General features: G+C 36.7%; 2 protein-coding genes across 3 annotated transcripts; one reads left to right on the top strand and one right to left on the bottom strand.

Moving 5' to 3' along the window:
• Positions 1 to 352: 352 nt before the first annotated feature.
• LOC137726131 (phosphatidylinositol/phosphatidylcholine transfer protein SFH3-like) lies at positions 353 to 3,853 on the top strand. Its single transcript, XM_068465006.1, has 13 exons — positions 353 to 492; positions 585 to 834; positions 935 to 1,034; positions 1,126 to 1,392; positions 1,485 to 1,562; positions 1,680 to 1,781; positions 1,868 to 1,917; positions 2,098 to 2,197; positions 2,288 to 2,380; positions 2,499 to 2,588; positions 2,722 to 3,219; positions 3,360 to 3,437; positions 3,628 to 3,853. Exons 1-13 carry the CDS (start codon positions 447 to 449, stop codon positions 3,643 to 3,645), a joined length of 1,770 nt encoding a protein of 589 aa, XP_068321107.1. The 5' UTR covers positions 353 to 446; the 3' UTR covers positions 3,646 to 3,853.
• A 153-nt stretch (positions 3,854 to 4,006) lies between these two features.
• LOC137725554 (phosphatidylinositol/phosphatidylcholine transfer protein SFH8-like) lies at positions 4,007 to 11,188 on the bottom strand. Of its 2 annotated transcripts, none has more exons than XM_068464279.1 (15): positions 10,883 to 11,188; positions 10,710 to 10,783; positions 9,853 to 10,156; positions 9,468 to 9,567; positions 9,120 to 9,386; positions 8,934 to 9,011; positions 8,723 to 8,824; positions 8,555 to 8,604; positions 7,992 to 8,091; positions 7,774 to 7,872; positions 7,568 to 7,684; positions 6,617 to 6,749; positions 5,065 to 5,468; positions 4,416 to 4,490; positions 4,007 to 4,308 (listed from the first exon to the last, which is right to left on the bottom strand). In XM_068464279.1, exons 2-15 carry the CDS (start codon positions 10,741 to 10,743, stop codon positions 4,285 to 4,287), a joined length of 1,887 nt encoding a protein of 628 aa, XP_068320380.1. In that variant the 5' UTR covers positions 10,744 to 10,783; positions 10,883 to 11,188; the 3' UTR covers positions 4,007 to 4,284. The 2 variants fall into 2 exon arrangements, with proteins under 2 accessions (XP_068320380.1, XP_068320381.1); XM_068464280.1 differs by having other exon boundaries at positions 7,568 to 7,681.
• Between the last annotated feature and the right edge of the window lie 1,874 nt (positions 11,189 to 13,062).

Below are 13,062 nucleotides of genomic sequence, written 5' to 3'. Positions count from 1 at the left end.
TTTCTTTTTGATCATTCGTAATGCTAGCTAGCTTTTGATTGCTCAACTTTTTCAATCCCCATAGCCACCCTTCTTTTGGGTAATTGTCACTTTTCTAATTTCTTGACGAATAATTTCAATGCTCTCGGTGGTTATGTTGACAGACTTTGAATCTAAACCATTGATCATGTCATGAATGTGCGGTCTAAATTACAGGCTGACAACGTAATCAGTTTGTATGGAAAATAAGACTAACAAAAAAAAGTTACCCCTTGAATGCATGCTAACAACATTAATTCATGGTTGGTTTTCTAATTTTTCTTTTTCTTTTTTAGGTGTATAAGGCTATAGGTGTAGGGTATATCCTCCGAGGGCTCTAGTTTGAGCAAGTTGTGACATATGAGTGCTTGACTCTCCTATTCTTTGGCTGCCTCAAAGCGGTAGAGCAACCTTGCAAGATATCAACCATGTGTGACACTATGCCTGCATCCGTCGACCGACACCTTAAATCTAGTAAGCTATAATTAACAATTAAACATTTGTGCCTACGTTTGCATTCCAACTCAATCTTTGTCATGATCTTTGTCTACAATTATTCTCTGCAGGTCAAGAAGAAACTTCCGAGGATGAGAGGAAAACAAGGCTTGGGACTCTTAAGAAGAAGGCAATCAATGCCTCCACCAAGTTTAGGCATTCCTTTACTAAGAAGGGACGAAGAAACAGCAAGGTGATGTCCGTCCCAATCGAGGATAACATTGATGCGGAGGAGTTAAAGGCAGTGGACGCATTCCGCCAAGCACTTATTTTGGAAGAACTACTGCCTGCAAAACACGATGATCATCATATGATGCTAAGGTAACTTATTCCATATTTTGGCCAGCATTAACGGTTATAGATGATCGAGTTTCTATAAACAATTAGGATTAAAATGTAATCTTCTTGTATGATGGTACAGATTTTTAAAGGCCAGGAAATTTGACATTGAGAAGGCAAAGCAAATGTGGACTGACATGCTTCAGTGGAGAAAGGAATTTGGTGCTGACACCATCATGGAGGTAATTCTATAAGGTTTTTTTTTTCGAACTTTCTGTACGCTTTCATCGAGTACTATTGTATCCTAAAATTTGCCTTCGGTTATTTTGTTAGGACTTCGATTTCAAGGAAATTGAGGAAGTTTTGAAGTACTATCCCCAAGGACATCACGGAGTTGATAAGGATGGACGACCTGTCTACATTGAGAGACTTGGTCAAGTCGATTGTAACAAACTGATGCAAGTGACAACAATGGAACGTTACGTGAAGTACCATGTTCGGGAGTTTGAGAGGACCTTTGTCAGTAAATTCCCAGCATGTTCTATTGCAGCAAAGAAGCACATTGATCAGAGCACCACTATTCTTGATGTCCAAGGAGTGGTTAGTAAACATAGCTAGATCCTTCGATTTTTCTTTATCCTTCGTTTGAGTTACAAAATAATTAATCATTAGTTCATGTAATTGATGTGAAGGGGTTTAAAAATTTCAACAAATCTGCAAGGGACCTCATCCAGACCCTTCAGAACATCGATGGTGGCAACTATCCTGAGGTATCCTGTAAATTTCATTTCAATTTTTGTGCAACGAGCTTTCTTGGTTTGCTTGCCTAGCAAGAAAACTAGTTTTTGTTCTTTTATGACGCTGATCGAAAGTTTTATTGATCATAGACCCTCAACCGTATGTTCATCATCAATGCTGGTTCCGGATTTAGACTCTTATGGAACACTGTGAAATCTTTCCTTGATCCAAAGACCACGGCAAAAATCAATGTAAGCATTCATCCTTTACAGTAACCTACTCCGAATTACGATTTGATATGGTAATGGTGCTAAACGAGTTGATGATTACCCATCAGGTTCTCGGAAACAAATACCAGAGCAAGCTGCTTGAAATAATTGATGGCAGGTAAGTTTCAACCAGGGAAAAATATATTTCCTTCGAATCGGTTCAATTTTTCATGCATCTCCTAGTCTATATTGTAAGCATTCCTGATTCACGTTGTGCTGTAACATATTTATTTGGCAACGTAATAACGTATTAGCTTCATATTCTGTCATAACGTGTTTTCGTTAAAATCTGTAACAGCGAGCTGCCAGAGTTTCTAGGTGGCACTTGTACTTGTGCTGATAAGGGTGGCTGTATGCGCTCGGATAAGGGCCCGTGGAACGATCCAGACATAATGAAGGTGATTTACTACTATTTGTTTCGTTTTGATTGTAGCATCTTCTATCCTAATATGAACAAAAGATTAAAATCAGTTGTTTTGATGATCCAGATGGTTCATAATGGTGAGGCCAAATGCTCGAGGATGTCGTTATCCGGCATTGAGGAGAAGATTATCTCTGAAGATGAGAATGCATCCTCAAAGGTACTCAAATCTTTCAGTTTTGGTGTAATTATGGCCTCTCTTCAAACTGCCTTCTTTTGTTTTTAATGATCAATTGCCAAATTTCTGTTTACTTTTCTTATGCTACTACCACATGAAGAGATACGATTCTTTCAAATCAAAAACCGTTGCAGAGGTTGACATGCATTTTCCAGTGGAGCATCGAAGACTCTCTCGTCCACTTAAAAGGGTAAGCTTAGCAGAGCTTCGTTATCATACTGATCTCTATTCATCTTTTGCTACCCCTTTCAAAAGCAGTGCAGATTGTGCTGTTCCATGCCGCGTTGATCTGTTGATGTTCTCATTTGCTTTGTGTTTTGCAGGTTTCAATCGCGGACAAGAGCAGTCAAGCCTATGAGTATGACAACTTTGCGCCGATGGTTGACAAGACTGTTGATGCAAATTGGCCTAAGTCAGTTCATTATGATAAATTTCCTACAGAAGGCTTCCCTGTGCATGATACTTGCAAGGCTCCTGGTGGACTAACCAATCAGTTACTGTCTGGACTCATGGCCTTCATCATGGGAATTGTTGCCATGGTTCGATTTACGCGAACCATGCCAAGAAAACTCACTGAAGCTGCCCTGTATGGAAGCCCCGTTTACTACAACAGAGTGGTGGTTAAAGGCCAACCGTTGCCTGTGCCTGCCATCTCTAGCACCGACTATATGAACATGATGAAGCGCATGGCTGAACTGGAGGAGAAGCTGAATGCTCTCAGCTCGAAACCAGCAGTCATGCCACCTGACAAAGAGGAAATGTTGAATGCTGCTCTTAATCGCGTCAACACCTTGGAACAAGAGCTGTCATCAACCAAGAAGGTAAATTGTCTCGACATTCATGTTTTTCGGTGTTGATGTTGGCGTTTCCAAAAGAAAAATGAAATCGAGACAAGAAAATCTATATCAAGAGAAAACTAAACGTGAACATGTACATTCTGTTTCTGTTTTGGTTTTTGTAGGCACTTGAAGACACCCTTGTCCGACAGGATGAGCTTATCGCCCAACTTGAGAAAAAGAAGAAAAAGAAGAAGAAGTTTGTAAGTGACCTAATTTATACTTGTGTAAAGTCCAGAGATTCTAACACTCCTCTTTTGGCCTTCCGCACTCCTCGCTTAAGTAAATTTAAAATAAGTGTGCCAAAATCGCTCGTTTTGACGTAAATATTTGACATATTTCAGATGTGGAGAAGTTTTTTGACCTAGGTGTTTTTTGGAACTATGATTGCAGAACCCTTTCTCTTGGTAAGGTGGTGATAGCTCCGGGTATTGGATTCGATGCTCGGTAATGTTCAGGGATAGCGGTTGGTGGTGGCGATGGTTCGATTGTAAGGCCCCCCAGGATGCGCTGTGGAATGCATTCGGTTCTATGTTTGCTAGTTTGGTACTGTAACTTAAAAAGCTTTTGTACATTATTGCGCAGTGTGCCTTTCTTTTAAAGTTTGTGTATACTTTGAGTAAATTGGTAATCTCTCTCTCTAATCGCGTGACCTAGTATGTAATGAGAGAAAATTTAGATAAAACCGATGATAAGTAAGAATTGTTCGGTCATACGCCTTATATATCTAATTTATAGTTGATAAAATGCACCACATAAGCCATAATTATAATAAAATCTCTGGTTAGTTGCTCTTTCAACATTTAAAAAAGGGTATAGGATTAAGCAATTCAAACTACACAACCTTCGTTCAAGAAAATAAAACTCGACAGTCAGTTCCGTATCGTTCTCAGTAGACAGAATGGGCATCATTTCAGATGATATAGTTGTCTATGAGATCAAAGGTCGGTATTGTCTAGTCAAACACTCATGTAGGGATCTTACGTGTTTGAGAAACAGCGTAGCAAATCCCTTTCTTCGGTAGTCTCTCTTCAACAGCAACCACCACCTCTACCAGCAAAAAAACTTCTTTTTCTGATGACAGGGAACAAGAAAATGTCTTAAAACTCATGAACCATAGAACCATGGAAACGAAAAAGACGAATACACATCTCCCTAGACGGACTGAATGGTTAACGTACCCGGAGCTTGGCGTCTTCTTGCCTGTCAATATAAGCCAGAAGCTCTTCTTGCCTCATCAAAGCCTCGTGCAGAGCCTGATCCATAAGAAACAGTCAATGCATGCATCATTCTGAAATACCGAAACTAAGCCCAGTGACAACCAAGAAGCACTCATGCTGTCATCGGCACCTTAACATGTATACCGCTACATGCACAATGAGATGCAAAACACATGCAAGTAATCACTAAAACTATGTCGTCGAGAGAGATGCAAACTTAAAACACTTAAAGAAAAATAAAATACAAGTTGAGTACAATGCCAATTGAATTGGGATTGCAGCCATCCTTTAGGTCTGATGTCTTTCCTTTTATAATTCACATTGCTTAGATTAACTCTTTTAAAGATTGTTGCCACCGGGATCATGCACAGGTGTGCCATTCCATCATAAATAGATAGGCTATAGACCATAGTGAAGCTACTTTTATAATTATTTACTTTTTTTACTTGATAATTACGGTCTAGCTAACACAAAGAATAACAAAGTTGCAGTCTTTCCTGGAAAGAATAAAATGCAAAGTAAGCCAGAAGTTGAACATTTTTGAAGGCAGTAATATGATTTCAGGTAGAAGGCACCCATTTTACCCAAGAATCAAATAAAGCTTCTATACCTTTTTAGTGGCAATTAACTCTGCTTCCAAGGCATCTACCCGGCAAACAGCAGCATTCAGCAATTCCGCTTTATCATAAGGCATCTCAGATGGCTTAGCTTGGAGCATGTCAACCTTCTCCTCAAGCTCCACCAGCTTTTTCAGTACAGAGGGTAGAAGATCAGTCCCAGTAATTGATGTTGTTGGTGAAGAAGGACGACCCTCTTCCTTGTTTGCTTCATCAAAAGTGCTTTCCGGAATATTTTGATTGTGATTAACCAATGCATCAGGAAGCTTCCTAGTTACTTGGGAAGCCACTGAGCGGAAGAGAGTGAGACAAGTCAGGAAGAAGGCCATAAGTGCAACCAAAATCCGACCTTGGATTCCATCTGGATTCTTAGGGGAGTCAAGTACTGGAAGTGTCCCTGAATGAAAAAGATTTTGACACTGTTAATTTATATAATGTAAAGTACCAAAACAATTAAAAGAAAAACAAGTTAATAACAGCTCAATCAAATATGGTTATCTAGCATTACAACGCGACTGTTTGCTACTATTTAAGTTCAGTACCATATACTATACCATTTGGACTTGACAGCAGGTAAAGGAAAAATAGGAGTCGTACGCCCCAAGTTCAAGACAATAATATGCTGAGTAAACATTATCCTTCGTAGCTTGAAAGATCTATAATCTTTCAATGAACTAAGAATAAATAATATATTGTTGAGGGACAAAGATAATTGTTTCCCGGCAGGTAGCTCAGCTTGCACACTGATTAATAGGTAATTTTGACAAAAATGAATATCTCCACTACTGGTTACAGAAAAACGAATTTTTGGTAGTCAAGAGTTAAGATACAGCATTTTGAAGAGTGATTTCTAATACTTTTGGGCTATGTTTGGGTAAGGGTCTTGTCTCAAAGGATTTAGACCAAGGGAGGAAGAAATATACTACAAAGCATTAGATAGGAGGGATTTAGAAATGCACCACATAATCATTACAACGGAACGTAAAAAGGGATTTGTAAATGACACCTTCCAAGTAGTCATTTGCAAATCCCTCTCACATGGCTTTGCAATGCTCAAGTGGTGCATTTATAATCCCTCCTATCTAACATTTTATAATTCATTGCTTACAAACTTTGCCTCAACCCCTTGGGACTTCAAAGCCCTTACCCAAATATAGCCTTGACGTCTGATTTGTTGTGACATTAACTGTTACATAATGAAAAAAATTTTAAGAACTGCCCTCTTTCCTGAAGAAGGTAACGCCTGTAAATATATATAGAGATTTATGTATATTTTTGGTGTATTCCACAAATATCCATGTCCATTTTCATTTTGTAAAGATTAAACATTTGTCCATGTCAATGTCATGATACCTCTGTTTCCAAAATTTGGCACAAGATACACTGACTTCAGTATAAAAGTAAATCACTCAAAGTAATGAAATTTCAACTATTATGAGGCTGTGAAGTCTTATTATATTGGACTAGTTTAAGTCGTTCCTATAACAATATGATAATTAAAAAATGTTATATCTTGGCAGGAAAGTCGACATTAGACTTGCTGACCTTTGGAAGAATGAGTTCTCTGGAGAACCACTTGCTTTTTCCAATTAGCATCAACAGCTTTGTCAACCATAGGAACATATTCATCATAACCAGAGAAATTACCTGCACTGTTTGCCTTGCCAACGGCCTTAACCTGCATATTTTATTATAGCACATTAAAGAATACATGATTGACCACAAATGAATGCAACCATCAATAGAGAGTAAAACTTTTCCAACCTATTCTTGTTTATTACATAATATTACGCATCTTAATTACTCTTGGGGATCCAATAGCCCTTAACTTCCTAACCAATTCAAGCCAACACAATCAAAGTCAATGTTCACTGCACTAGCCATTACCAAAAAAATACGCACATACGAATTTCACACTAAACGTTAGAGTTTCACCTTTAAATTGTATTACAATTATTACGCTATCATGCGAAAAACCCACACAATGATTTACTCTAGGAAGTTATTTTTACTTTTAAGATATGGCAGAAGAGCTAAGAAGAGGGAAGAAATGACCTATTAACCAACCTACGCACAGACGAATTTCACACTAAATGTTAGATTTTCACCTTTAAATTGTATTACAAGTATTATGCTACATGAGAAAAACCCACGCAATGATTTACTCTAGGAAGTTATTTTTACTTTTAAGATATGGCAGAAGAGCTAAGAAGAGGGAAGAAATGACTTATCAACCAACCTACTGTAGTAAGACTTCCATATCAAATTAAACATAAAAAGGTCAATGCTCAATTTCTACTTCTATCCTGTCTAGAAGATTGTTCTATCAAACAAAGCAAACAAGAATGCTCCCCTAACTTCCAACAACTCTCAAAGAGATATATCAATTAACTGTGCAAAATAAGTTCCTTTTTCTCTATTGGTCAATATAACTTCTAAGGCTCCAATGATGAATCAATTCATCACAATAGTTACATATAAAAAGGTTAAACCTACCTCTTCGCGAACAGGAGTCAATTGAAGATGTGAATAATTCTTCAAAGCTTTTGGGGGCGCAATATCTTCTGCTTCAGATCCTGACTCAGCAGTGGATGTATCACTTCCCTTTACCTGCTTCAATACAAAACCCCCCATAAAATGTAAAAACTAATGCAAAAATCTCACTTTTTATTCTGCAGTAGTGAAAACTATGTAAGTTTTACCATTGGATATTGTGGCTTAGCATAAGCAAGAACCTTCCCTTCACTGTTTAGGACTTTAACAACTTGCCTTGCACGTCGTGCTTCACCATTTAGAACCATCTGTAACACACAGCATAAGCAAGCTCGATTCAGTAACAAACAAATATAAACTGCACCAAAATCTTGTAAAACTAAAAAGAATATGCAGCAGAAAGGAAATCTAGAGAACAAGATATAACCTTCAATATCTCAGGGTTTTTCCATGGCCCCTTATCAGATCGAAGGCAACCTCCCTGATCTGCACAGGTACAGTTACCACCCAGAAAATCTGGCAACTCACTGCATACTTGGAAGAAATCTTTGTAAGTATTAAGCTAAGTGCAATTATAAATTTAACATAGGAAAGATAAAAATCCTGCACAGGTACAGTTACCACCCAGAAAATCTGGCAACTCACTGCATACTTGGAAGAAATCTTTGTAAGTATTAAGCTAAGTGCAATTATAAATTTAACATAGGAAAGATAAAAATCATTATAGAAAATAATACTAAGAAAAATAGATATACATACATATATTATATATAATATATATCTGTCTTTGAGTGTCTATATTTACAGAGAGGTTGCAATGTTGTATTGCCAGACTATCATTGACAACCACACATTCAGCTATGATTCAGCATGATCAACAATCTTGATTCACATCATAGTTGGAACAAGTACATCACAATGAACTTCTATGTGTGTTGAGATAGAACAAATATAGCATTACGGATGACAGATACGCTGCCGCCTGCTCACCTGGCATCGATTACCTCAAGCAATTTGTTCTGATATTTGTTTCCAAGAACCTGAAATGTTGTATACAATCAAAGAAGGATGGTAAATGACTAAATTCGTGACAGATTTCCAATGAACCCCCCCAACCTTAATAGTTCTGATACATGAAAAAAAGTAATTTCTACATACATGAATCTTTGATGTTGTTCTAGGATCGAGAAAAGTCTTTACAGTGTTCCACAGCAGCCTAAATCCGGGACCAGCATTAATGATAAACATTTGACACAGGGTCTGCACCAGTTGTGAACAAATCAAAGGTCCAAATGAGGTGTTAATGTTGAATTTCCAATCCATATAAAAAGTAGCTAAGACAAAGTTCTAAACAAATGTGATTGCATACCTCAGGGTAATTGTTATTATCAATGTTCTGCAACCGTGTAATTAAATCTCGTGCAGACTTCGTAAAATTCTTGAAGCCCTTTGAAACAATTTAAACAAACGAATCCACAATAATTAGATATTATGGTTGTACTTAATATGAAAAGTAAATACAGAAATGGTTGATTACAGATAAGAGGTAACATACCACGCCTTGGACATCTAAAATTGTAGTGCTTGAATCTATGTGCCTCTTTGCAGCAATGGTGCAAGCTGGAAACTTTATTGCAAAGTTTTTCTCGAACTCCTGAACATGGTATTTCACATACCGATCCATAGTCGTAACCTGCATTACTTTATTGGGATCTACTTTACCCAATCTTTCAATGTAAACGGGCCTTCCCTCCTTATCCACACCATGATGCCCATGAGGGTAGTGCTTTAGAACTTCATTCAACTCTTTGAACTCAAAATCCTGATAGAAACATCAACATGGTAGATAGAATGAGAAATGAAAAGTATGCATGATCAAACAAATTTTAGCAGCCGTAGTTACCTCCATGATAGTGTCAGCACTATAGTCCTTCCTCCATTGAAGCATATCAGCCCACATATGCTTGGCTTTTTCAAGATCAAACTTCCTTGCTTTCAAAAACCTGAAGGTAACGTCTAAAGGTTAATGTCTAAATATGAGAAACCGTATTAATCAATATTACCAGAAATTCATCAATATTACCCATCTCACAGGAACTATTCAACCATATTTCAAGAAATTACTAGTTTATTTTATTATCTTACCAAATAATTTTAACAAAAAATGAGTATATCACTCGAAGGCACAGTTTTCTACGAAAAAAATTAATATACTATCTAATTATGAACTTCCAGAGGTATTTGTATGCATGATTATATGCAGTTGTGCAAGGTGAACTAGTGAGCACCTCAACATCATATGATAATCGTCATGCTTTTCTGGGAGCAATTCATCCAAAATCAGTGCTTGTCGAAATGCATCAACAGCCTGCAGCTCTTCAATATCACGAACGTCTTCAATGGAAACAGAGCTGACTCGGCCATCACTCTTTCTCCTACCACCCTTTTTCTTGAGAGAATGTTTAAATTTGGTAGATGCATTTAGCGCCTTCTTCTTCAGAGTCCCAATTCTAGTCCTCCGCTCATCCTCTGAATTCTCAAAATCAGACTTCCTCTCCCTCCTCTCATCACTACCATAAAACCCTTCAAAACCTGCAGCACCACAACAACAACGGGATTGACATTAAAAACTCGCCGGCGTTAACCGAATTCACAAACCCGCATTTGAGAACAAGAATAAGAATAGGGTTTGTGAAAACATTAACAAATATAAAACAACAAATTCGTAAAATTTGATGTTTTGACCGAGAAAAGACGATCCATTTACTAAAAACACAAGCATGAGAGGAAAAAGAAAGTCAAAATTCAAACTTTCTAAAACATTAACAAATATAATACAACAAATTGGTAAAATTTGATGTCTTGACCTGAGAAAAGACGACCCATTTACTAAAAACAGGGGGGGGGGGGGGGCGGCGTGGGAAGTCAAAATTTAAACTTTCCTCAGATTTCCGTTTCATTTCTGATGAATTTTCTCAGCAACCAAACAGAAACCCTAAATTCAGCCAAGTAATTAAACCCATCCAAAACCACAGTCCCCTCAAGACCAAACACAAAGCCCTCCAGATTCAACAGCAACAAGCACACAGCCGCACCGACAAAAATCTAGAGAGAGAAAGAACTAGAGACAGAGAGATGGACTCACAAGGCCTGGCGAACCGATCCAGCGGGCCCGACATTCTCGTCTCTGATCACTTACGCGCATCCACGCAATGCACCCTGCGAAAAACCTCGCATTTCCGTCAAAAATTCCAGAAACCGCGAATTTCGGAGCACTTAACGAGAAAATTGAGGTGCGAAACGTAAGTAATGCTTTACCTTTTTGGGTTCGAATCGCCGGAAATCAGGAGGAAGATCAGACGGTCAGCAATGCTCGTTCAGTCAGAGAAAAGCTCCTGTAAGCCGATCTGCAGCTGGAACGTCTTCTCCGTAACGGACTCTCGGAAATTCTCGAAAGATTATTATTTTTTTCTCTAAATTTAAATTAATAAATAATTTAAATTGCCGGTGAGCGACGGCGAAGAGAGGGAAGGAGAGAGGAGAGAGAGGGGTTTGCTTTGTGCTTATAGTTGGACTTTGGTGAACTTCGGAGGGAGGTGGGACCCAGTGGGAGGGATGACACGTGGCGGGATGGAGGAGCGTTAAAGACGGAATTGCCGGCGGTAGTTGAGGAGTGAAATGGCGGGGGAATATGATGAAGTAATGATTTGGTCATCGGGTGGGGTTCGTATTTATGGTGTTTTCTTTTGTGTATTTTAGCACGTGGTTGTGTTGGAAACTTGGGGAAATTTTTAATTGTGACGGTAATACAAATATTACACAATGTGTTTTAATAGAAGCAGTGAGAAATTTTATTTTTTTGAGTTATTAATTTTTTAACACACATATTCCACTATTTGTAAAGTGACACATGACGTACCATGTGTATCGGTCACACTGAAAAATCTCTCGGAAACTTGGAAGGAACAAAACAACCCTACAATTTTGACACTGTTTTTTTGTCTTTTATTGAGTTAGTTTTCGGGATCGATTTCTCTATAATTTTTAGAGAACTTTAACGAAAAGCTTCTGGTATTATTCACTTTAATGAAAAGCCACATTTTTACACTAAAAAGTCAATCATGATACAATTCACTTTACCCTTTATTTTGTCCTTATCGTTAAAATTCAAAGTTTTTAAGTTATTTTCATTAGTTTTCTTTAATTTTTAAAGTGAAGAGAATTATTATCAGGCTAATTTATGTATATGCTTTCATTTGACTTGTTGGGATGTCATGTAATTTTATTATTTTCATTATTGTTGGATAATGTTCGAGTTTAATTTTCATTTTATTAAATAGTAGTTTTTGGGTGCATATAAGAAATCGTCATGTTGTTTATAATTGATAATTACATCATTGCATATAAACAGAATATTCAACTTTTTAATAGAAAACAAACGAAAATTTTGATTTATGATTAAGATTTACTAACAAAATCCATGGTAAATCTATGATTGATAATTTCTTTAACCACTGTATTAAAAATAAATAATAAAAAAATAAAAAATAAAACAAAAAGCAATTTGAAGTATCATCTACATATATAAAGCAGCACTCCAAAATGGTTAAGCTTTCTAAATCGCCCTTTGATTCCTTCACAATCAAACATTGAAAAAAAAAAAATGAGGACAAACTGGTAAAAACCATAACTGAACAGAAAACTGTATTGGACAAAAAAGTTCTAGAAAAAAAAAAATAATAATAATAATTGCAATAGACGTGAAAATAGAACCATAATGTGTAAGGGTATTTTTGTGTAAATAAAACAATTAAATGTATAAGAAAAGTATTTTAAAACAATTAACGATTGTACGATATTGAAATTAAATAATAACTAAATGTATGAGATTGAAATGTTTTAAATATGTGGTATAAGGTTGAAATTACACCCAAACCAAAGGGTTTTTTTTTATATGAACATGCATTTGATAGAACCTGTTAACATGAATAGCATAACACATTTTAATAGTGATTTTGTGACAACAAACTTGTTTAATTCTTTTTCTTTTTATTTAGAATTCTCGACTATTTTTATTGACAGGAACAATTGACACAAATAACACGAATTAGAAAACCTAGATGCTAATGGATGAGTCATTTTGTTACGTGTTCTATTTACAAACTGAAATCACCATTGCTCCACCTACACTGTTAAATCAATTCAATCCCCTTTGTAGTTGCAAGAGCCTTCTTATGCCTTCAACATGTGGATCGCACGGTAGACGTCAAGAGATTCTTTTGGCTATCGAACAAAAACCTGCATCTTATGCAAATTGTATTTCCTCCAAATAATTTCTTTGTTCCATATGTTGGAAATTATATTATTATATAATATTATAATTTTTAATATTGAATGAAAAGTTGTTTTTAGATGTCAATTATTGAAAACTATTTGGTTGTTTTAAATAGGTGCCAGATGTCATATGTTTTAAGACTAATAGAAACATAAGTTCTGAG

This window comes from Pyrus communis, chromosome 2 (genome assembly GCF_963583255.1).
Source record: "Pyrus communis chromosome 2, drPyrComm1.1, whole genome shotgun sequence".
Taxonomy (NCBI): domain Eukaryota; kingdom Viridiplantae; phylum Streptophyta; class Magnoliopsida; order Rosales; family Rosaceae; genus Pyrus; species Pyrus communis.
The sequence above is the reverse complement of the archived record's forward strand: the minus strand, read 5'-3'. Positions and strand labels throughout refer to the sequence as shown.